Genomic DNA, 25591 nt, shown 5'->3' with positions numbered 1-25591 from the left:
GGCAGTAATAAGATGGTGGACACTGGTCGCTCCTTGTCGCCGATTCAAAGTTGGGTTGGATGTCTTTGTCGGCCAAAATGCTCAGAAGGGCCTGCACATATTCGTCCGTCTAGATATTCATTCACTTTTCCTTAACCTTTGAAATATTGGATGAGCGAGCACAGCGACGGCACACGAATCCAGGCTAATGGCGTTGTGAACAACACATCCCCAAGTTCGACCGACCAATCGGCGTTCTTCAGCGCAGCCCGCCCCCGGGAAGAGTTCCTGGTGGGCCACAATGGCCCTGGTCGCTTGCAGGGCCGAAATGGCCCCAGGAATTGCCCCGGGCCAATCCGTTACCTGGAAAATGTTTCGTGTGGAAAAAAAAAGCGGAACCACTTTACCAGCGTAAAGTGCAACGTTCCTCCAAAGGTTCCTGCAGTGGATAAGGGGCTTTATATACACACACACACACACACACACACACACACACACACACACACACACACACATAAATAACGAGAGAAAATCAGGCATTGTTTTTTTAATTGTTGTTTTATCAAATTATTTTAAAAAACAAACTCATGAAACAGGCCTGGACAAAAATAATGGAACCACTCGAAAAGAGCAGCAGAAGATTGAACACAGGCATTTGTTTAACCAAGGTGCTTCCTCTAATTAGCATCACAAGTGTCTTCAAACTTGTCAAGCAGTCAGTTGGCTGATTTATAGGGTGACATAGTCCCTGGGCTTTTTTTGTAACATGGTGTGTACACACACTAAACATGAACCAGATGAAGTGAAGGTGAGAAATGTCTCAGCAGATTTTAAAGAAATTTATAGATAAGCAAGTTAAAGGTAAATACTAAAACACCATTTCCAAGCATATTGATGTTGCTGTGACACATATTATTCAGAAATTTAAGATCTACATGGCTATAGCCATCCCCTCGGATGTAGGAGGAAAATTGAAGAAACAGAAAATGCCAATGGTAACAAAAGAGTCCAGAACAACTATCACATAAACTAAAAATTGACTCAAAGGTCAAAGTACATTAGTGTCAGGTGACACCGTCTGTCATTGTTTGATCCATCATGGGAGCCATCCAAGGAGGACACCACTTAAAATCATACAAAACATATCCAAACTGCATGTTGGCAAGTAACAAAGCTTCTGGCAGAATATCCTATGGATAGATGAAACAAAACTGGAACCTTTGGGCAAGGCACAGAGGCAAAAATGAAGCACATCATAAAATAGCACTACCTTTACTGTGAAACATGGAGCAGGCTATGTTGTAATGGCGCTGCTTTGCTGCATCTGGCACAGGGTGTCTTGAATCTGTGCAAGATACAATCAAATCACCAGTAGTGGGCGTGTCAGTACATGTCGCAGGTCAGTCATTCGTCATTTGCAAGTGGGCAGTCTGTCATAATCAGTCAAGTTTTAGTTCAGGCGGGCCCAGTCCGTCAGTCGTCAGAGCGTCACTCCGTCATGGTTATTTTATCTGTGTGTTTGTCATCGCTAATTTACAGCTGCTCATAGCTGTTTTACAACTATCAGTAAAAAAATATTTTAAAAAGCCGAGAGAAATGCCGTGAAAAACAATTTATGCAATGACTTCACTTGATCAAATGTGGGTTGGAATACTAAAGCCCCATCCACAACACAGAAATTTCTTTTGGAACAAGCTGAAACTTTTGAAACAAGTTAAAACTGCAACGTGGAAGAGGAGAGCTTGCCACACAATCTTTGATTATGAACGCTGCCAGGCTACTGATACGATGCAGCACAGTTACTCAAAAATGTCTGTAATGCAGACGGGGCTACATGCCAATGTGTGCCGCAAAACATTGTTTGCCAAAGGTTGTCTCTGCTTTTCGGGGTAGTGACGATTTGGATCACAGCAGAAAATCGCTTTGGTCTGGCGCTTATTCTGTCAGTGTTTCAAAGTTTTCGTCAGGCGTCAGTCCGCCCGCAAAATGGGATTCCGTCAGTGATGGACTGACAGACCTTCTGTTGGTAATGAAGGACTGCCAACTACTGGAAATAGCAAAACTACGAAGGTATTCAAGAGGGACAGGTGCTTCTTGTTTCAGAAAGCTTTGGTCTTTTTGATCTTGCAACAGGTTAGTGAGCGAATCATATCTTAAAACAGTCAGAGAGTAAAAGACTGGACTATTCTGAAGCCTTCTATGAGCCCTGATCCAAAAACATTGAACATCTCTGGAAGAAGCTGAAACATGCTGTCTGGAGAACTCCCCCTCAAACCAACCGGATCAGTTTGCTCATGAAGAGTGGGCCTAAACACCTGTTGCGAGGTGTCAAAGTCACTTGGGAAGTTAAAAAAAAATAATTATATTGCATTAATTGACTCAAAAGGTTTTACAACAAAATATTAAGTTCATTTGTGTCCAGGCTTGTTTAATGTCAGTATTCTCTGGATGCACTGTATATATCATTATTCACCAACATGGTCCCTCTGGGCACCAGTTTTCCCCCAAGAACCACATGAGGACAATCCGATTTCCTGGAAATGTCATAAGCTGGGTTTGCATTACAGTTTTTCACAAATAAAAGCATTTTTTCTACAATTTCGATGAAGTACAATTGTACATCAATATTTTCACATCGATAAGTGTAATAAATTATTCATAACATATTTTAAGGTTATCCATCCATCCATTATCTGTACCGCTTCTCCTCACAAGGGTCGCGGGGCGTGCTGGAGCCTATCCCAGCTGTCTTTGGGCAGTAGGCGGGGGACACCTTGAACTGGTTGCCAGTCAATCGCAGGGCACACAGAGACAAACATCCGCACTCACAATCACACCTAGGGGCAATTTAGAGTATCCAATCAACTTACCATGCATGTTTTTGGAATGTGGGAGGAAACCGGAGTGCCCGGAGAAAACCCACGCAGGCACGGGGAGAACATGCAAACTCCACACAGGGAGGCCGGAGCCGGGAACGAACCCACGACCTCTGAACTGTGAGGCGGACGTGCTAACCAGTCGACCACCGTGCCGCCATATTTCAAGGTTATTTGATCAAATTTGTTATTTCATAAGTGTGTATCAAACTGGTAGCTTATGCATTAATCAGTACACCTGATATAGTATGCACATTCCAAAATAATGTGCATATAACATACTGTATACTCCAAAACCCCACATCTTAATGTGTTTATTGCATACTCAAAATTTGGCCTGAACTTCAAGTTGAATCAAGGTCATCAGTTAATCCTTTTAGTCAAACAATAATGAATACAAAATAATGTGTGTGGTTATTTTGGGAATATTGACTGAAACAAGTTCACCCATTATTGAGTGAATTTTGAAGATGTTGGTGGCAAAAATAGAAGTTGTATGTCCTGTCTTGCAGCTTCAATAAAGGTCAATGGTAAGAACTTTTTAACATCATTGTGTCCTTGTTGAAATGAGTCTGTTAGCCTTTGAGATAAATTGTTTGAGAAATGAGACAGATGGAAGCATAGCAAGAAAAACCTCTCTGTGATGATTGCTGGCATCTCTTCAAAGTCCAATACCCCCGTGTCCTGGAGTTGCACAAAACATCTGCCTCCGTCATTCAGTGATGATCAAAAGATGACATATACATATATATTTTACAATATGATTTTACTTTTTAAAAAGGTGGTGGAGTTGTGGCCCTACATTTGAAGAGAAGTTTCCATACATAGCAATCAAAATGCACTTAAAGTGGAAGTCGACCCAAACATATACTTTTTTCAAGAATATGTTCTATACAGGCCCATTAGTTTAAACAAGGCATTATGATTAATATGAAATGAGAAAAGCAGCAAAATCCACCCGTTTTTAGACATCTCTGGGGGCGGCCATTTTGTCACTTCTGTTGACAGGAAAGAACATCACAGACCTTCAAGGCTCAGATAACGACAATCGCAGCTCACCTGTTTTCTGAAGCTGAGCCATGATTGGTCTTTATCTGAACCCTGAGAGTGTGTGATGTCATTTTCAGTCGACAGAAGTGACAAAATGGCCGCCCCCAGAGATGGCTAAAAACAGGTGGATTGTGTTGCTTAAAGGGACACTTGGGTGAGCTTAACATTGGCACTTATATAATAGGAGGTTTGCATGTAAAAATGACATTAGTACTAAAATGCCCACCTCAAAAGAATCTGTAGTGATTTAAGGGCTATTTTTGTGATTAGGTTTACAACAAATTTCCCCACCACTTTTTGGGGTGTGGCTTACGTTATGTTTTGGGTCTCTGCTGTCCACGTCACGGGAGGGAGCCAAGCATGGTAATATTGCTCGCTTTGTCAGTTCTGTTGTCTAAAACGGTGACCAATCGCCACCAAAATGAAAAGGCACGTTACTACTCTTGTCCACTTCAACCTGTGAAAGTATAAAAGTGTTCTGCACATTAGTTTGGATTTATTGACATAAAACGTGATCTCATCATGATCACCTCCACAAAATCAAAAAAACCGTGGCGATCGCTTCTCCACTTACACAAGCTGAAGCGGACAAGAGCATGAATGCACACACGAACCTCGACTGGTTATATTTCGGACATTGAGCGACGCTAAAATCGTGTCAACTCTCGGGGGGAGACGGTGGCTTGCAGCAACAGCAGGCAGATTGGAGCTTTACGCCGCCCTCTTCTCTACCCGGCTAAAGGTAGGATAATGAGACGGCTAATAGTAACAACTAGCTTCAGGTCATTAAAACAAAAGTTGTTAGCAGAAGAATATTAGTTCCTTACTCTGCGTCCAGCCTGCGTCGATCTTCACGTTGCGGGGTCGCCTCCCAAGCAGTCGTGTGTGTTGTCAGACAGAGAGCCGCCAGAGAGTGAGGTAAGCCCTCATCGAACATGCGTCAATGTTCAGCGAACAAAAAGTTCCACCGAGGCTGACTCCACAACCGAGTGTAGGAACGTACCTTTTCGGGTGTTTACGTTCCAAATTGGATGGCGTGTTGTCGGTCGTAAAACTGGGGCCATTCCTCATCCAAATAAATGTGCACGTCTACTCATTTCCACTTCAGTCTCTGTAAATATCCTGACTGGTGTTTAATGCCCGTCCTAACCGTGATAAGCAAAGAATCAGTGTTTTTTTGTTTTGTTTTGTTTTTTAAGCAAAGAAGCAGTGTGCGCTGGTCCAAGTCTATGTAGCTCTGCTCACCTCCACATTTCCTCATTCTCATATAAATTAGCCACGGAGAGGTTAATCCTTTTGATATGTTGAAGTGGTCATTAGTAAGGATGTCCACATAGATTTTGGTGCTAATTGATCGCCGTTTTTGGACGTTATAAGCAATGAAAGTGCAATGATTTCCAATCGAGAGTTTGGAATCAGCTACTCCCGCGACTCCGGCCGAACAGGGATAGAACGCTAGGGGGCGTTAACAAGGGGTGTTATTCATGGAGTCAGTTATTTCCTAATTTCTCCAAAATTTATACAATTTATACAAAATAGAAAATGACAACTCTTTTCATTTTCCTGATCAAAAAATATATAAAATGAACTTTTTAGTGAAAACATGGCCATCGCTGGCCACCGTCCCTTTAACTCATATTCCACAAACACAATATTAATCAGAATGCTGTATTTCAACTAGTGGACCTGCATTGAACATATTCTTTAACCAAATGACTTCCGCTTTAACCAATCTTTCACTTTTAAATGTATTTCTATGGGGCGGCACAGCGGTCGACTGGTTAGCACGTCCCCCCCACAGTTCAGAGGTCGTGGGCCTTCCTTTGTGGAGTTTGCAGGTTCCCCCCGTACCTGTGTGAGTTTTGTCCGGGTACTCCGGTTTCCTCCCACATTCTAAAAACATGAATGGTTGGTTGATTGGACACTCTAAATTGCCCCTAGGTGTGTGTTTGTTTGTCTCTGTGTGCCCTGCGATTGGCTGGCAACCAGTTCGGGGTGTTCCCTGCCTACTGCCGGATGACAGGTGGGATAGGCTCCAGCACGCCCTTGTGAGGACAAGTGGTATAGATAATTGATGGATGGATGTATTTCTATATATCAGGTAATGTGACACAAATACACATTTTTGTTCATTTTAAACAGTACTTCCAAGTCAAGCTAAATCAATTTTTACACATTAATATTTTATTCATCTGAGACAAAAGACTTTTGTGGGAAAAATGGTTTTGCTTTGTGGCCCCTGCCAACTGTTTCCATTAGGCAGTCCAGAGCTACAAGAAAATGAAAGAGAGCAAATAGAAGCCTCGAGTAGTGTGAGCATGTGCCCTTTGGTGTGACAAAAATGTATTGTTGGATCAGTTTGTCTCATACATACAGCCACACCCATCAAAATGTCAAGAAATCATGACCTCTTCGTTAAAGGTATAAACTCACTAAATAATTGGACGTGCAGTTTGGCAAGCGTTCACCGTGACAAGGTGTGGTGTAAACATAAGTACTGTATATACTATACTGTAAAGGCACACACTTAAATTCAGATTACAACAATGCAAACAAAATCTGTAGTTTTGCCACTTCCTACATATCACTTTGTTTCATGAAACATGATACAATACGTAAACATGGACTGCACGTCTTAATCACTCAACTTGTCATATAGACCGGTAAGCAATAATTCAGTGGCTCTACCACTCCCTACATATCACTTCATTTCATGAAACATGAAACATGAAACATGATGTAAACGCAGACTGCCCTTCTTAAATCACTTACTCAACTCATCATATATACGACTAAATGAATAAAACATACATGTATAAACATATATGTATCTCTAGTTAGTAACATCACACACGGCAACTGGTAGGAAATGTAAGATATTGCCCATTTATGATGTAATATCTTTCTGTTTCACTGATGAATAAGCACCAGCAGGCATTACCGCTCAGCAGCGTCTCATCATTAAACATCTTTTCGACTGTCTTATGGTCTGAAACATAGGGCCGAATTCATCCTCTTAATATTTGACCGCTTGACATTGCACGGATGCCTTTTTTATTTGTCATGGCTCAGTAGCAACACACTATCTTCTGTGTGTGCATGTGTGTGCTCAAACTTTGGAGACACGCAAATCAAAGTCAACCATTACAGACCCTTCCTCACACACACAGCAGCCAAAACATCACAAAATGCACTGCACACGTACATGGTGAGATTATTTTTTCCATACATGGGAAGTTTTGTTGTGAAAAAGATCAAGCATTTTAAAAAGCTGAAAGCTAGCGAAGCGGAAAGCTAGCACTGCAGGTTAGGTTAGCGTTCGTTAGCTTCACGTCCTCTGCTCAGCAAAGTAATGACAATGTAAACCACAGGCAAAATCAATTTTTTTCAAATCCCGATTATATTACAAATGCGATTAATCGTTAAAGGGGAAGTATAACGAAACGAAAGAACGAAAGAATATGTTCTATGCAGGTCCACTAGGTGAAACACAGCATTCTGATTAATATTGTGTTTGTGGAATAAGAGTTAATCAGAAAAATCCACACGTTTTTAGCCATCTCAGGGGCGGCCATTTTGTCACATTTGTCCCCTGAAAATGACATCACAAACGCTCAGGGCTCAGATAATGACCAATCACAGCTCACCTGTTTTCTGAAGCTGAGCCATGATTGGTCATTAGCTGAGTCCTGAGCGTTTGTGATGTCATTTTCAGTGGACAGAAGTGACAAAATGGCCGCCCCTACAGAGGGCTAAAAAGGGTGGATTAACTATTATTTCACAAACACAATATTTATCAGAATGCCTTGTTTTAACTAATGAGCCTGCATAGAACATATTCTTGATAAAAATATGTTTGGGTTGACTACTACTTTAAGACTGATACCAGTACACAACCATCACAGCCTCCACTGGGGAATATACACCAATGTGAGTGTATGTGTCGCTAAGTAGCTTCAAACCAGGAAAGTTATTTGTAGCATGTGTGAAAGAACGGTTGACTTGACAAAGCCGTCGTCCACAAAATGTACCCAGTACAACACAACTCTGATTCCGCAATAATTTGGAGTTCCTCCAAAATAATTTGAAGCAGTTTATTTTAAATGTGCATGTCACCATCAGCCATTTTTCTGAGTTGAGTGGGCATGACACAAGCACAAAGTGGGCATGTCCTTTGATAATGAGTCATGATGCTACGTCACAAGGGCAACAAATGCCAACCCACTCATTTCTGCCTGCTTTTGGCTTTCAAAGGCTATTGCATACAAATTACTAACTGCAGAAATGGGAACTTCAAACCATGTCACAGACTGATTTTAATATACGTATGTTATGCATAAAACATACAAAAAATTGCATTATGATGGAAGGGCCTCTTTCAGCCTTTTCCTACAAGCATATTATTAAACTGAGATGAAGAAAATGTCTGCATGTTTTATTCTTTTCCATGATTTGGTTTGAAATACATGCATAAGATGACCATCAACAGCTTGTGTTAAAATGTGTCCCTATATATTCCCTAGAGACACCTTCTTCAGTCCTAATTTGTAATTGAATTTGTTGACTCATCAGTGTTGAGTTTTTTTTTGTCTAGTGCCATTATTCTATGCCTTGTCCGTTACCACTCATATTTGTGATACATTATATTCCCTCTAAAGAGGACTTCTTTTTTTGCCCTCTTACCAGACAGAAAAACTTTGCTCGAGGTATTGAGCAGCAGCTTCCAGATGGCATGGTAGTGGCATCTGTGCCAACAGAAGTTCAGTGTCACGAGGACCTTTCAGACCCTGTGCCCGACCCAGAATACCTCACAGGTAAGAATTTTCTTACCGAACAAGAACCACTAGTGACAGGAATCTTCAGTTGGTGGAATCAGAAGTCAACTCTTTGGTTTCATTATTTCCACAGCAGCACAAACTAACCATGTTTTAAAGACAGTTTAATCGTGAAACAAGAAGGTAGCTGCTTTCATTCAGGAGCAAGTCAAATACCTATCTTGATGTCTCTGTACATTTTATTATTAATTTATCTGGCAACAGTTGACCTTAAGTATCTCTCCAATGATGACAGAACATTTGAGAATACAGTGGAACCTTTAGTGTCAAACGCAATCCATTTCAGTGTAGAACCATTGACATCATCATAACTGCACAGAAATGTTGTAGGAAGCATTCCAATATTCCTATTGGTCATAAAAATATAAATGTAAGTTAGTCACTAAGCCGATGTGAGCCGGTGTGCTTAGATGGATCATCAGAGTTGTACTGGAGAAATATCCAATTTAATTTACTTTGTCCCCAAATTATTAATCAATTACAAATACTGCATATCTCAGTGCTTCTACCTATGCAAGCAACATATAGAGACAAGTAGCACAACAAAATTCCTTTCCATTAGATGGCAGAAGGTATAATAAACCTGTTGCAATTCTTAAGTAAAGGTTTCCTGCCAGTAAATCAGCTTTGTGTTGAATGGAAAAGGCCCAGGTTTCACATGAAGTAAACTGAAACGAGAACATCAGTACATCAGTACAGAACATTCAGTATTCATACTTTTTGTTATAGATTGCCATGATTTTTTTTCTAATGTAACCTGGGTGCATGCCTTGACTCGATAAAGATGGAGAAAACAGTGCACTAAGTTAAACACTAACCACAGTAAAATGTTTACACACCTGTATCTTTGAGGGCGGGTGACAGTGACAATTGTGCCGAGAAAGGTTGCAAGTAGCCTCACATGTATTTATTATTATTGACTGCTTGTTGAGCTGGCCATTTTGTGCTGAGTAGCCTGGACAGAAATGCATGTACCACACATCTGTGTGGCTGATTTGCAAAAGCGACCAAGCCGACCGTGCTGCACTTGTTTACTTTGGGTACACTTTTCAGTAGAGCAGTTGCCTAAAAGATAAAACATATAAAAATTGGAAAGTTTACATTCCTGGTTAGAGTCGCTGATAGTGTAGTGGTACACACGCCTGAGTTGTGTGCGGGCACCGTGGGATCGGTTCCCGTCTGTGTGTGCCCTACGATTGGCTGGCGACCAGTTCCGGGTGTAGTCCACCTTTTGTCCATAGTCAGCTGGGATAGGCTCCAGCACCTCCCCGCGACCTTGTACAGGATAAGCGGTGTGGAAGATGGCGCACATTCCTTGTTTTACTTTATAATTGGTGATATTGTAGTGAGCATTGTTTCTGTGCCGATGCCCCATTATTCTCATCACATTTTATTCTTGCTTGCGATCAGTGGTACCCGTCTTCTGATGTTTAAGAAGCATTTGAACTATGCCAAAGTCTTGCGTCACATTTGGCAGTCCCACCCCCAATTGTTTAGAGAGAGAATAGTTATCACTTTTGATTTGGTGCTCACTACCTCAAGATGACCTGTCTTCCCTTTCTCCAAATAAAATGCCAAGGACACAAACATGTGCAATGATGTGCTCTAATCATAGAATTGTCATATATAATACACAGTTTAGCACAATTAACAGCTATTTTATTAACTGAAACAAATTTTGAAAAGTCCCAGATTATACCGTTTATTAATAACGTTCACAGACAAATACAGAATGTAACATTGACTATTCACTGTGGCACTGTTTCCATGTTGAAAGTTGGGGGAAAAAGAAGCACTAGCCCCAAGCCCTTTTATAGTTATGTTCCTCAATAAGCGACATGCTGTTCCACCACCTTGTCAAAAATGATCCAAGTATCACATAAATGTCTCATGAAAGTTGACAAGTGTTCACTCCATGATTGCACCCAGTGGCGCCTCAGGCATAACACTTGTATTAGTTGAGTTCATAGCCTGGCTAACATATTGCAAAACAATTGTTTCATGTGACAATAGTGATTAGTAAGGGATTTTTACTCATTGCTCAAAATAGATTGTGTTAAAACAGTTAGTTGCAATGAAACTTTCCTATATGCATTGTATGCCCTGCGATTGGCTGGCAACCAATTCAGGGTGTCCCCCGCCTACTGCCCAAGGACAGCTGGGATAGGCTCCAGCACGCCCCGCGACCCTTGTGAGGATAAGCGGTACAGATAATGGATGGATATATGCATTGTATGTATGTCATCGCCAGAATGCGTGAGCAGTGTTTTCCTAGTAGTGAGTAGTGATAAGCAGTCCATATTCTGTTTCAATCTTTATCAAAAGTCTTTGTATTATAGTTATCAGGCATTGATATTTAATTTTAAAATCAGCGTAATTAATAGGCTTAGAGTGGAAATCTACCCAAATACATTTTTTTTCAAGGATATATTCCCAGCAGGCCCACTAGTTGAAACATGGCATTCTGACTAATATTGTGTTTGTGGAATATGAGTTAAGCAGCAAAATCTAGCCATCTCCCGGGCGGCCATTTTGTCACTTCTGTCAACTGAAAATGTCATCACAACTGCTCAGGGCTCAGGCAACGGCCAATCACGGCTGAGCTTCAGAAAACAGGTCAGCCGTGATTCGTCGTTACCTGAGCCCTGAGTAGTTGTGATGTTATTTTTAATTGACAGAAGTAACAAAATGGCCGCCCCCAGATATGGCTAAAAACGGGTGGATTAACTCTTATTCTTACTCTTATTCCACAAGCGCAATATTTATCAGAATCCCTTGTTTCAACTAGTGGGCTAGCATAGAACATATTCTTGAAAAAAATATGTTGTGGTAGACTTCCCTCTTTAAGTCACTCTGGTTGACATGAATTGGTGTAAATTTCAGACCACTGAAATCAAATGTGCCATGATTAAATCTGCATTAACTGGACAAACAAAGTTTTAAGTAATAGTTCACAATTTTTAACTTTTAGTTAGCTATACTGCTAAAACTGTGGCATGCTATTTGAACACACGTTTAACTTGCTGACGCCCATGGGCATCTATTTCGTTAAAGTGATGTGGAAAATAAAATCAGCCACAAATGCCATAAAAAACAATTAGAGCACTCTAATTTTAGAACCCACCCCAAGCACATAGCACCTAGCGAGTCAAGCTAACAAGTTAACAACCTACAGCTTCATTCCACTCACTGCTCCTGGTCAACCATCATGAACTGATGGGATTCAAATGTGCAACACCAATTACAACAGATCAACATCAATGTTCTTTGTTCACAAAAGCAGACACCCGATGGGCTCTATATTTGTAGACAGAGCATGTGCGCTCTGTGTAAAAACTGACACATATTGATTATCGCCCCGGGACAAGTCTAGTTTCCCGTGTTTGGGAATTTGGTAGACCGCGCTGCTCCATGCTGGGCGTTCTGACGGACCGAGGGTGTTTTCTTTTACATGTCCCTGGCACAACATAAAATTTGGCAACCGAAAATAGACTAAACTTTAAGATACTTCTAAGCAGGTCTAAGTTGTGGTGTATTTGGTGTAATGTGATTGTGGTGAATTTGAACGAGGTGCAGGCAGACAGAATTTGCGCTCCCCTGAGCGGTGGATGTCATCACATGTAATTCATGAGTATGACAACTGCATGGGACAGTCCCTGTGAGCCATTGTAGGAATCAATTCATTAAATGCATTATTTATTATTATCGTCATCTTTATTGCATTTTTAAAAATATACCCCTGGGCCTCGGCACAGCTATGTGGGGGGGTGTCACACACGCACACGAACCATCAGGAGATCTCCAAGTGCCCACTTAACAGTGGGGATCTGTAATTTCCCTGTCTAACTTTATATCTTCCGCCCACTGAGTTGTGTTTGCATTTCCTTATTAATGTACTTTGTGTCCGTCAATCTCCTGCATGGACTCTAGCAAGTCTGTTTCTGCTTCTTACATGGGAATAGTCACTATTATTGGCCAGGAAGCAAGTTGGCTGTGTTCACTTCCACAATGGCGCAAACATCCCTTTCCAACTGTGCCCACCCATGAAAATACGAAAAGAAAGAAAATTCCTTGAACTCATTAGGCAAAATTGAGAACAAAGAAACTGAGTAGAAAAGTTAATGAAATAAATCTAATAAGGCATGTAAACATCACTTAGCAGAACAAACACTCCTGTCACATCATCTCAGGTTGGTATGACACTGCAACAATCGGGAACTCTGGGTAAAGTATGTATTGTCTCACCCCTTTGGGGACTAGTTAATCTTTCACAATAAGTGTCACTTAAAAAACACAGAAAGTCAAAGGGAAAAGTAAAACGTGCACAAAATTAATCATTTGATGCTAATTGAACAAGCATGTTCTGTTTGACATTAATAATCTAAGCGCACTTCACAGATTACCGTAGATGTCACACACAAAGGGTTTGTTCTTTTAATGCAGGATAAACATTTAGCACAGTGTGTTGCGTAAAGGTCAATCTAACCTATTACATGCATCGATGTTGATGTCTCAGCCAATGGGATGGCCGGTTAGAGGGAGGTCCCCGTGGGGGGGAGTGTTCATGTGTTCTGGTTAGAGAGAAGTCTAGTAAAGTTTCGAAGCAAGTCATTCTCTCTCTCGCTCTCGTTATTTCCCGACACACACTAACATAACACTGTGTTTCCCTGCATTTATCGAAACAAGGCACTCATTTTACATTAGATTTAGTTTACAAATTTTGGCTGAGAAACGTGTGATTTCACCCTTGCCTTACCTTAGCCTACCTTACCTTGCTTTGCACCTGTCCTCTTAGCCTCCTTATTTCCCTACGGTGCAAACACAGGTGTGTACCACAGTAGTCTCGCACCCTAGCAAGCTGGGAACACACATCGTCCACTGAACTCCTGGCTGGCTGTCAGCACTGTCACTTTGCCCACAGTTAATTGCTAGACTTGGGTTATTGTCCATCGAGTACAGAGAAGTGCACTGAGGCTGTATCAGAAAGTGTAGCATCTATTTAGTCACATTAAGAGCATGCCACACCCCAATCCCATGGTGCTTCAGCCAGGCTTGGTCGCTCTGGTCAGTGTATTTGTCACAATGTCAGCAGTCCTTGTTCCAGCTCTCCCTTGCCACCACAGAGGTGAAATCATTCATCTTCCTATTCATCTCCAGGCTTTAAAGCCATTCATCGTGAGGCCAGAGACCTCCATCAATTATTCCAAAGGGGAAAAAAAGAGTGAGGAAAGGGAAGCTTTTGAAAGGCAAATACATCTTGATTTAATTGGGAAGCAAGCATGCTCTTGGCTGCTAAGCAGATTTCCCCTATGATGGTGCTTGAGCAATAACTGATCGGTATAGAAAAGATGGACAAAGAAAAGCACACAAAAAGGAAACAATAGCGAAGAGAAGAATGGCATAAAAAAATACAATTAAATTTGAGCACCACATACAGGCAGCACAGAACAAAAGCCTTAAAAGAGCACCCAAAAAATGAATATGGATAGACATTTTTCTCCATAGCAGTGCTAAACAGACCATTGGATGGGGTACTGTTGCGTCAAGGGAAAAGGAATGCCAAAAACAGGTTACATGATCGCATGCCCTTTTCTCGTCTTGTGTGAGCAACAATATCATTTCACTGCCACTACTATCTGTAAAACATGCATCACATAAACGTCTTTCAGTGTAAAACAGAACAAAGAATGCCAAAGGTGAAATATTTGTCCCTGACAGTCAACACAGCTCTCTAGCTGATCCCCTGTCATTTCTTATCGAAGCTGAGGATGATGCTTATAGCTTGGGAAAAATGGCTGACACAAGCTCTTTTGTGCTGAAAGGAAGTGAGTCTAAACAGAAACGGATGAACATTTTCATTGGAAGGCAAATTATTTATTTAAGGTCATTTTAGTTTTATTTAAAACACAATTATTTAGTGCACGAGTAACAACATAACATTTTGAATGAGCACAGTATAATATAAGTATTGAGGCATACTTTATGAGACATGTGGTTCAAATGATGTGGGTTTAACCAAATAAGACGATCACATCCGTCGCCATAGGGGGCGGTGCCCACGCACCAAGATGCTTATGCCCCACCACTTGAGACATGGTTCTCTAAAAATAATCAGTTTTTTAATTACATTTTTTTTTTTTAACCCTAGTACCAGAAGCCACGGTGGTCGACTGGTTAGCACGTCCGCCTCACAATTCAGAGGTCGTGGGTTCGATCCCGGCCCCGGCCTCCCTGTGTGGAGTTTGCATGTTCTCCCCGTGCCTGCGTGGGTTTCCTCCGGGTACTCCGGTTTCCTCCCACATTCCAAAAACATGCTTGGTAGGTTAATTGGACACTCTAAATTGCCCCTAAGTTTGATTGTGAATGCGGATGTTTGTCTTTGTGGGCCCTGCGATTGGCTGGCAACCAATTCAGGGTGTCCCCCGCCTACTGCCCGAAGACAGCTGGGATAGGCTCCAGCATGCCCACGACCCTTGTGATGATAAGCGATATCGATGATGGATGGATAGTACCAGAAGCCAGTTTTGCATTACAAAATATTAGTGTTGAGTTCATTATCTCTAAGACATGAAAAAAATAAAGAAACAATGGTGTGATTTTGTTTGATTGATGGCCAGTCCAACATGCAACGGCGTGACTGAAAATAGTGGTAAGTGTGCTTTGTATCACGTGACAAATATGTCACTGTTGGTGCGCAAGACTTCTGCCCATTTTTCAAAGTGAATCTGCAAGTTTTGTGTGTGTGCGTGCGTGTGTGGCATTATGTTATGGCATGGCACGTCTCTAAAATATGTATATGTTTGTAAATAAGAGCTGAGCGAGGACACTGGGTAGACTGGCATACTCACAGTATACAGCAAGCGAGAAGGGTCATTTCACAAAACGCAGCAGGGGTCGGGAACTCACAGAGTCATTTGAACCCATTTCATACAGAAAAGAATAAACGGGAGCCACAAAACCATTGTAACATCTAAAATTAAGATCATTTGTCTTTTTTTTTTGCGTTTTTATTTATGCTGCAGACACCGCCATGTGGCCCTTTCTGACCGATGTGTCACTGTGTCCGCCATAATGTATGTGGTCATCGCATTAGCCGTAGAATCTGAAAATTAAACTCGTAAAATGGTGTTAGAACGACATAATACAATCAAAAGTATTGGTTCAGTATTCATCCCATGAGTTTTGGATTGATGATACATGCAAATGAACGAGAAATTAACAGATTGTCTCATTTTGCCACATCCCATACGGCTGCAATGTCGATGTACGATTCAGCGCTCAAGGCGGGGACTGTATAGTGTGTATAGCAAATGTAGCCTGACGGCGTGGAGCAGTGCTGCACGAATAGAATACAGCATAGTATCATCCAAAATTTGGAGCAAAGAAAGTAAGTACTGTTTGTTGGGCAGGAGAGCCCAACCAATCTCGGGCGACTGATTGCGATACTGCGGACTGCTCGCAAATTAACCGTGAAGGTCGTTTATAAGTTTTCTGAGTTTAGTGATTTGATGTCTGTAAGCTTCGGCCTTAGGCACTGTGATGTCATTTTCAGTTGCCAGCAGGTGTCAATGCAGGACAAAATGGCTGTCCCGTGAGATGGATAAAATTAGGTAGATTTTTCTGCTAAATTCATATTCCGCAAACACATTATTAATTGAAATACCGTGTTTATGCTAGTGGGGGCGCTTAGAACATATTGTAATGAATATTTTTGACTTGAACTCCCCTTCAATAAAAGAGCAAGTATTTTTTTCAGTCATTTGTTTTAAACGTTTTAACAACATTTTTTTAAATCTAAAAGTAAACACAGTAAGAAAAAAACAATCTGCATTCATTGATGATTCAATGAATTATGATCAAATTGTAGTACATAACATAGGACAATTTTCCCAAGCCCTAGCATTGAGTAAAGGTTCCCTTCTTACTCCCTTGAGGATTTAACAGGCTTCCTGTTTTGAATATTGTAGAAAGAACGGAATGTGTAATGACAAAAGTCCCCCCTCACACACACACAATTAATGACAATGCTATCTATACCACTGCAAGAAAGGTGTCATGACATTTTCAAATTTCATTTTCATCCAACTCAACATTACAAATGTACAAAATAGTTAAACTGTCGGGAACTATTTAGCCTTATCTTTAGCTGACATTTTTTGGGGTAAATGAGTGTTATCATACTTTTATTTATCATTATCCATAAATCAAACCAACATTATTTTGGTTTTCAAGTCAGTTCTTGTTGTTTTGACTAGTCCCATCAGGACTCGCTATTGCCATTATTTGGCACTGATTTTACGCTGCATCTATTTATGAAAGGCAGCAGCATGTACCAATATACCACGAGCAATCCCAGTTAATCACTAAATCTACAGTATGATCACTAAAAAGGATGGCTTTGACAGGTATTTTTTTTCAAATGCTGAATTGTGTTATGTAAAGATAAAAGCAACATAATGCAGTTGATGTGTATTTGAACATCTATGAGATGGGATAAGATGATAGTAATGTCAAGGTTATATGACCGAATCAAGACAGTACCTTTGATGAAACATCTGAAAACTATGGAAATTAGAGCTAATAACATTTGTAGGTGCACTTTAGTGATAGTCAGTGGTGATCTGTCATCACAGAAAAGGTTGTGTGACAGTTATTAGCTCATTTCCATAGTGGGTATCTATACCCTTAAAACATGCATTAATACTGTGTTTTTCACTTGAGTATTTTATTTTTTGTGGACAGTATATGTTTGAAAGCATGTTACTTATAAAACATTTCTAAGAGTCATATATGCCAAATGCAACCATGTGCATCATTTTATGAACAGCCTGATTTTAGCAGTTATGAGTTGACTAAAATACTTTGATTTTTTTTTCAGTTTTAAAGTTTTAGCAAAGCATTTTTTATTAGTGGGGTTATAGTTTGCAGTGATGTAGACTGCATCAAACTGACACTTTCTATTTTTGCAACCTTTGGCTATATTAGAAGGAACATATTTCACACAGCTCTCAGTAGATCAAATCATGTGTCAATCAGTGTGCAGCATTTTAGGTTTTTTTTTTTTTAGCTTTTTCTTTATTTCATAATAATGTGCAATTTGTCTTATTGTCTGGTCAGTTTCAATATAGTAAATCTTGTTGCATGGAAGCTGAGATCCTGACAGGAGTTTTATTTTTTTCTAGGTTTTATGTTGAGTTTACTGTACGCTCTCGAATGCCAATTGTTCCAAAGTCAGCTTCTGTTCATTAATAAAACATGGTTCTTCGTCCAGACTGCAGTTTAGAGTAATGAAGAACATTGCAATCAGTGTGTTTCAATATGTAGCCCCGTGATTACAATCAAATTGATCACAGTCTACTCAGGAGGTCAAGCTCCATACTTATTGTTCTTTTCTTAATTACAATGTGTAGGGTTGTCCTCATCTAGGCCATGATCAGCAGCACTATATTAGATTCCTCTGATCTTGTCATATTTAACCTGGCTTCCCTCGGGTTTTGCACATTGCTTCTCTGCACACTCCCAACGGTATGAGCCTTCACACGTGTCAGCACAGAGATGGCACATAATCTATATTTCATAAGGCCTTTATATAATTGGTCACAGTATGGGAAGGTCATTGTCATACAGGTCCCCTGAGTTTCCTCCAAATGTTTTCAAGACAATATCCACCCAAAATAGCTCACCATTCAATTATACTATCTATAGATGAGTGGTTAGCACCTGGGCCTTTTTGTGTTCTTCTGAAGGCTCTCTCCCGGTGTGTGTGTGTTTGTGTAAATGGGTGTACCAATTGTAATGATGTTGGTACATTTCTTAAAACGTAAATGAAAAAACAATACATCCATCCATCCATCCATTATCTGTACCGCTTATCCTCACAAGGGTCGCAGGGCGTGCTGGAGCCTATCCCAGCTGTCTTTGGGCAGTAGGCGGGAGACACCCTGAATTGGTTGCCAGCCAATCGCACTATAATATTTCATGTTAACTGTATTGTTATTTTGCAAATAATTACTCATTTTGAAGGTTATGCCTGCTACAATGTTCCAAAACAAGCTGGGACAGGGTAGGAGTGCGCTGTATGGAGAGTATATTCAACATAAGGTATGAATTTACCCAAAGGTAGAGATTTGGACTCTACCGTCCAACTGTGATAATGCATGTTGATTACGGCTTTGTATCCCCTTCTGTGCACAGTGCTCAGTGTGACAGATATCCCCAAATTGTATGCCTGTGTCAACTTACTGTTTTCCGCTGTTGCTTGTTGCACACGACTCTGCTACCTATGAGCTGCGGCTTAATAGCTAACGTTGCTAAACATGATGTGCAGGCAAAAGTTTGCTTTGCATCCGGGGTCTACATAGCGTAAGTCATTAATCATCGTTTCCACGGCAGTGAGAAAGCTAAAGTTCAATAAATAGTGTTGTGACGAAGACAAAGCAAAGACGGGAAGTCATGCTAATTGCTAAGCTATTTGCATTAGCAAAACACCAAAATAAGCGCACTTTCACATACTATAGGTCGGGCTAGAACTGCGTTACAGCGGAGAGTGACTAACTAAATAGCAAAATGTCAAGCTTACGAACTTAAGAAGTAACTGGGGAGAAAATAATACAGAATAATATTGGTTTGGTTTCCATTACAGTTTTTCGCAAAAGAAGAGTGACATTTCTACTTATTGGTAGGTGTTTCTATTAAAGAGTGTTTCACTTCTGAGACGTAATTCTCATAACGTCGCTTCTCGCGAGATTCCTAATTCTCGTAAAATCTCATCAAATGTTCTTGCGAGACTCGCAACGTCGTGAAACCACTGAGAGGTAAACGAATGGAGCCCGCACAGTTCGTGAGGGGCAGGACAGTGCTTGTAGAGCCCTCAACTCGGACAGGGCCCCCCAGCTCCAGGCGCGGCCGGCCCCCGGGACAGTTCTTAGTGCACACCGCCTGTGTCAGACCGGCCCACATGCAGGCGTCAGGGGTCCGTGGCAATGTCGGTGTCATTGGACATGCCCTTATTGAGATGGTCCGGATTGGGCTCGACTGGGTCCCCCAGGAAAGATAAGATAAGATAAGATAAGAAGATAAGAATGCCTTTATTGATCCCACAGTGGGGAAATTTTCATTGTTACAGTAGCAAAGATATAGGTCACACAGGGGCGGCGGCATAATGTGGCCATTAATGTATAACATTGACGGCAAACATTTAGGATCAAACCTATGTAGGTATACGCAGTAACATGTGTATATACACATGTATATACACACCAACCTACACCTACATCTACATAAAAAATATGAGGAACACTCATTTCGGCCTGTACATAGTACAGAGGAAAAAATACTCTAAGTAAGTGACAGTGCTGCAGTGCTGTAGTGAAATGTAAGGAACAGCATTGGATAAAAATAAAACTAGACTAACAGTAGTGGGGAATGTTGAGTATTGCACAGTATTACAGTAGTGGGGAATATTGGGTATTGCACGATATGAGCTCAGGTGCAGGACTGCACAATTGCACTAATGTCCGCCAGTTTGTAGAGACTACACAATGTTCTTGTTAAAGAGTCTGACAGCAGCAGGCAAGAAGGAACGGCGGAATCTCTCCTTTGCACAGCGAGGGTGTAACAGTCTGTCACTGAAGGTGCTGTGGAGTGCTGTTAGGGTGCCCTGGAGGGGGTGGTCCGGGTTGCCCAGCATTGATGACAGCTTGGCCAACATCCTCCTGTCCCCCACCGAGTCCACAGAGTCCAGGGAGCAGCCCAGGACAGAGCCGGCTCTCCTGACCAGTTTGTCCAGCCGCTTCTTGTCCCGGGCCGAGACCACTGCCCAGGTGACCACTCCCTGGAAGATGACCGATGCAACCACCGAGTCATAAAAGTTCCTGAGGAGTGTCCCCTGAACCCCAAAAGACCTCAGTCTCCTGAGTAGGAAACCCCTGTTCCCTCCGTTTAGCAGTTTCCCTTTTCTTAAGGGCCATTCTTATTTAGACCTTTATTTATGTATATGGGAAACGTTTGTTTGTTAACACAGGACTGGCTTCTGCATTCATTCAACGCGGCTAGTTCTGGCATCTGTGATTGGGTGAATTAATTGTACAAAGGTGGAACTTCCGCCTTGCGACAACATGCGGGGGCGGCTACATATATGAAGTGATTACACCAACATTAACCATTAAAGACAACGCTACGTTTTAATGAATAACATCAACAATTTCAATATTTTTAGGGGGAGGAACATTCATAATTTGTATTTATTTGATCAATTTATCAAAATCAAAATATATTTCCCCTAATTTTATATCATGATACAGTACGTACCGTGACCGTGAAGGGATGCAGTTTATACTGTGGTATGAATTTCGGCCCATATCGCCCAGCCCTAGAACAGGTCGCATGTTTTATCACTGTGTTACATCGCCTTTTCTTTTAACAACACTCAGTAAGCATTTGAAGCCTTGTTGGTGGAATTATTTCCCATTCTTGCTTAATGTTGCTCAACAATCCAGGGTCTCTGTTCTCATATTTTGCACTTCATAAAGTGCCACACAAATTCAAGAGGACACAGGTCTGGACTGCTATAGCTCACTTCAGGTATATACTGAATATTTCATTGGCAGTTTGTCGGCAGTCCTCATACTTGCTCCTGTGTGGTGATGTAATTTTTCTTACATGCATAATTCCATGTCCGTTCAGAATTCCTGCAGTTCTCTTCATTTGCTGGAACACCGTTGTGTTGCCTACTGTGTCAATGAGTTGTTCGTGTGGTCCTGTGCACTTTCCTCCATAACTCAAATATCACATGAAGCTCTATTGAAATTCAATAATTAACTGCCCACCCACAGTGAATTGAAAACATGTCTAATTTATTCCTCTAACGATAATTAATTGGAAGGATTTTCCACCATTTTACATGTTAAATGTCAGGTAATTAGCTGACAAACTCAGACAGGATAATTATTGCATTTCGTTGTCACAGCATGGTACCAAAGGGTGAGGTTCAGAGGGATTGGAGGTTCTGCTGGCAGACGTTCATGCCTGTTAGTTTCCAGCTGGTGGTGTTAGCAGGTGGTTTGATTTTTAGACCTAATGAAACTCAAGCTATGAGTGCAGTTGCTCAGTAGAACAGTGCTCGGTTGGGGTTGATACAGTATATGACCTCTGTATTTGACATTAGAGCAAGTCTATTTATCAAAGATGGAGTAGGAGTTGTGTGTTGTTTCTTTTTTTTTCGAGAGATAGATTTGTGAAGGACATAAAGTGCTCATCACTTACATCAGTTTGTACCTATTCCACCCCCTACTTCCGCTGAAATGTTGTGGTCATGTTTTATGTGTGGTCGTGCAGATTTTCCATTATACCTTCAAGGCTAGTTGTCTCATTTTCACACAGGTGATGTGATTCCATGAAAGCAAGTAGATGAATAGCTTATTCACACACTGATGACACACCCTTAAGAGAAATTGCATGTTTATTATCCGAGTTTAGGTAACAAAGATTGAACCTGCGACATTTTGCACTTGAACAATGCAGTGCTCCATACAATAAAAATGTGCAGATTCACATATAACTGAACTGACTACCTTACTAACTGATTACCTTTTTAGTAAGTTGATTGCAATATCTTATTGATCAAAATGCCAACAATTTTGTACTTTTCCAAAGGCAAATGTATGCCCCTGTGCTTGCAAAATGTTAGGCAGTTATATGTACAGAATGAGTACAGGTACTCTATGCAATAATAATTTTCTTTAGTTACAGTCATCGTTTATTTGAACGTTTTTAATATTATAGACGCAATTAGGTGTGGAATCAGCAGAAATTGAAGTAAAAAGGTGATGTCAGCTGTCATCTCATGCACGGGGACATGTTTTAGTTAATGAGAGGAAAAACTTGTGGACAGTTTTGTAACCAGTAGAAAGGGGCTTTGGAGGCAGCCAGAGTGGCAGTGATTCATAGTTCAACCCAGAGTCCCTCTCTCCCCAAGTCCCTCATAATTAAAGTTGAAGCATATGGCCTCATGACCACACAAGCTCAGAGGTATATGCTGAACTTTTTTTGGCATCTTATTTCAAATTGCTGACAAAAACGGTCCCCCTCGCCTTTCTTCAGAGCAGCAGAAATGGAAAATGTGTCACCTTGAGTGGTTACAAGCCACATCTGCCAGCCTAATTATCAAGTTTGCAAGGCGTATTGTTTATATGGGTATCAGCATACAGCTAATGAGATTTGTGTGGATATTTTTACAAGGAAAAAGTTAATGAACACACCTGCCATACTCAATCAGATGCATATAAAAAACGCTTACAGTACGTGGACGGCAATAACCCACCTACCGTGATGACCTTATTCAAATAAGATTGTTTCTTGTGGACTATATAATAAGGCTTTGGACACAATATCGGAATATAACATCAGAAAAGTACAAATATATTTTATGGGGTGAACATGAGACAGAAAATTGATGTATCTGAATTTGAATTTTGTGATTAATGTTTATGTTTTGTTCTGCACACTGCAGTGATTGATTTTCACTGTAATTTTCCTTTATCCTGAAAAGCCGTTGGCCTTGACTTCATCCTAACCTTCCTTATATATCTATCTATTTAGCTATCCTACAACCCTGTACTCAGTCTTCAGAATCCAGATATTCCAGTTTGAATGTTCTGCATGTTTAGCAACACATAGAATGGAGCTACTAACTAATTAATTTTAGCAAAATATACCAGATTGATTCCATCATTCGAGTGTTTAGATTTGGATCTCTGACAATAAACGCTCAGCCGGTAAACGTCAGATGGACATGAAACTCAACCAACCAGTCTGTTCTCACAAGAATTGTGGTAATGTGCAAAATTTATTGAATATGGATATTTACCAAGACTCTACTGGTCTATCATTTGAACATGTTAACAAACATGCACACACATGTAAAAACAATTTAATTTTTGAAGTCTATGTAGCATGATGTTCTTGGATTACAGTATGTTCTTAGTAATAAGTCACCCCTATTCATATTCTTCCGTACGCTCTCCTCCATGCTAAATCATTAATTACCAAACCTATTCTGGAATGAAATGGAGCACAGGCTAGACTAGCAAATGAGGTTCTATGAGCCATAAGATTACTTTCCTACCTGACTCATTCTGATGAATCTAACACTGCGAAGCGACTGAAATAACAAACACTTCCCAGCCCCTGATTAAAGTAGGAAGATAGCTGTTGGGACCTTGGATTTACTTTTTTTTTTTCCTAATCAGTTCATTGTCGAATATCCACAAGCAGTGTACTAATATGATGTCACAGTCATTGTGTTTACACGTTAGAGATAATCTAGTTATTTAGTTAGTCCAATTAGAATTGATGCAGTTTCATTGAGTAATGCTTTTACATGCAACTACATTAAAAGTCAAGTTTGAGAAAACACTTGGTAATTTGGAGCATCAATTGTCATGGAATATAAAGGTTGTGTTGTTGGGCTGGAACCTCGTATGTCACTTGGTCAAATGTATATATTTTTCCACAAATCTATACTATTGGTCAGTCCACAGTGCTTTGGATTTATCTAATGGTAAACAATACATGTGTATTGTTATTCATTTAGAGTGGGCAGGTTAAAATGATGAGTCCACGCAACTACGTAGTTGGTGGGTGCGTGTGTGACGTCTCTTATCTGCAAATGACATAGTTGATTTATGCCCTCGTTAAATGCAACCAGTGGGGAACAAGCTTGCTTGTCACCAAATAATTTACACTCATTAAACTTCTATTTGAAGTCACAAATTGCTCACCTGCCTGTTTCTCTCAACTCTTATGCCGTTCAATGAGACAGCTTTATATCAGGCAAGGCGGACTTAGGCTATTTTAGAAGTATCTTTTGGCTTTTGTTTAACATTGTTTGTGTGTCCTTGTTGCTCCAAACACAATTTACGTTCTACTGCAGCAAGAGTGTGGTACAGCTGTGCACAAGCGACGTGCCTGTGTCTTGTGTGTGGCCCTTACTGCCACTCTGACCGAAATATCAATATATCAATATAGTCATCACACATACCAGTGGCATCTCTGGTGTGCCATACTTTGATCTTCAAAGAAGATTAAAATTCGGAAGTCAACTGAATTTTCAATCTGGACAACATTTGTTTTAAAATTTGACTTTATTCATCATAAATTCTAATCCCTCGATTGAAATTCACCTTGAATTTAGCTGTTTGTTTTGTTTTTCACACCATATGCAGAATAAGATCAAACACATGCATGAAAGTAGATTCAGTGTGACCAACCCACACAGTGCTGCGCCACCTGAGCTGGGGTGTGGGAACGGTGATTTGCGCGACACCTCCTCAGTAGCCAGCACATAGTCACATCCCCCCAACAACTAGCTGCCTTTTTTTTTTTAATTATCAGATTATTGATTTATTTATTTATTTTACCTTATTGTCCGCACTGCCGTGGCACTCCAACATGTGACCCTACATCTTCAAAACTCAAATCCAAACAATTAATGCTGTCCCAATTGTAATTTTTGATAAAGAACTTTATTTGGATGGTAATTTATGTATGAATATTAATTTCATATAGGTTGAGGACATATATGATGACATACATTTTTATGCTCATCTATAGAACTAGCTTCTGGTTTGATCTGTTGCAATTCAGAGGCTGGCGAAGGGCACCTGCATCCCATCATTTCACCCGTTTTATCATTACTTTGCCTCTCATTCTCTACCTTGAGAGAAAACTCATAATGCTCAGATAGTAGTTTATTGTATCTAGTTTGATTTTCTGCAGTTTTTAACCTGTTTTGACTACAATTGAACATGCAAAATTGCTTAATTAACTAGTTCCTGTACTCAAAAGACCAGG

The 25591-nt window shown here is 40.6% G+C and overlaps 1 protein-coding gene across 8 annotated transcripts in view; it reads left to right on the top strand.

Annotated features, from left to right (window-relative positions):
- The window catches only part of astn1 (astrotactin 1), a 454796-nt gene that overhangs the window by 212568 nt on the left and 216637 nt on the right, over positions 1 to 25591 (top strand). For all 8 annotated transcript variants that reach the window (XM_086042243.1, XM_086042247.1, XM_086042246.1 and 5 more), the window contains one exon: positions 8592 to 8719. In XM_086042243.1, the coding sequence (XP_085898369.1) occupies positions 8592 to 8719 (128 nt within the window). The remainder of the gene's footprint in view (positions 1 to 8591; positions 8720 to 25591) is intronic.

Source organism: Filicampus tigris, chromosome 10 (assembly GCF_054856515.1).
Source record: "Filicampus tigris isolate MCC_2025a chromosome 10, RoL_Ftig_1.0, whole genome shotgun sequence".
Lineage (NCBI taxonomy): Eukaryota > Metazoa > Chordata > Actinopteri > Syngnathiformes > Syngnathidae > Filicampus > Filicampus tigris.
Note: the sequence above shows the minus strand (reverse complement) of the source record. Positions and strands in the feature narration are given on the sequence as shown.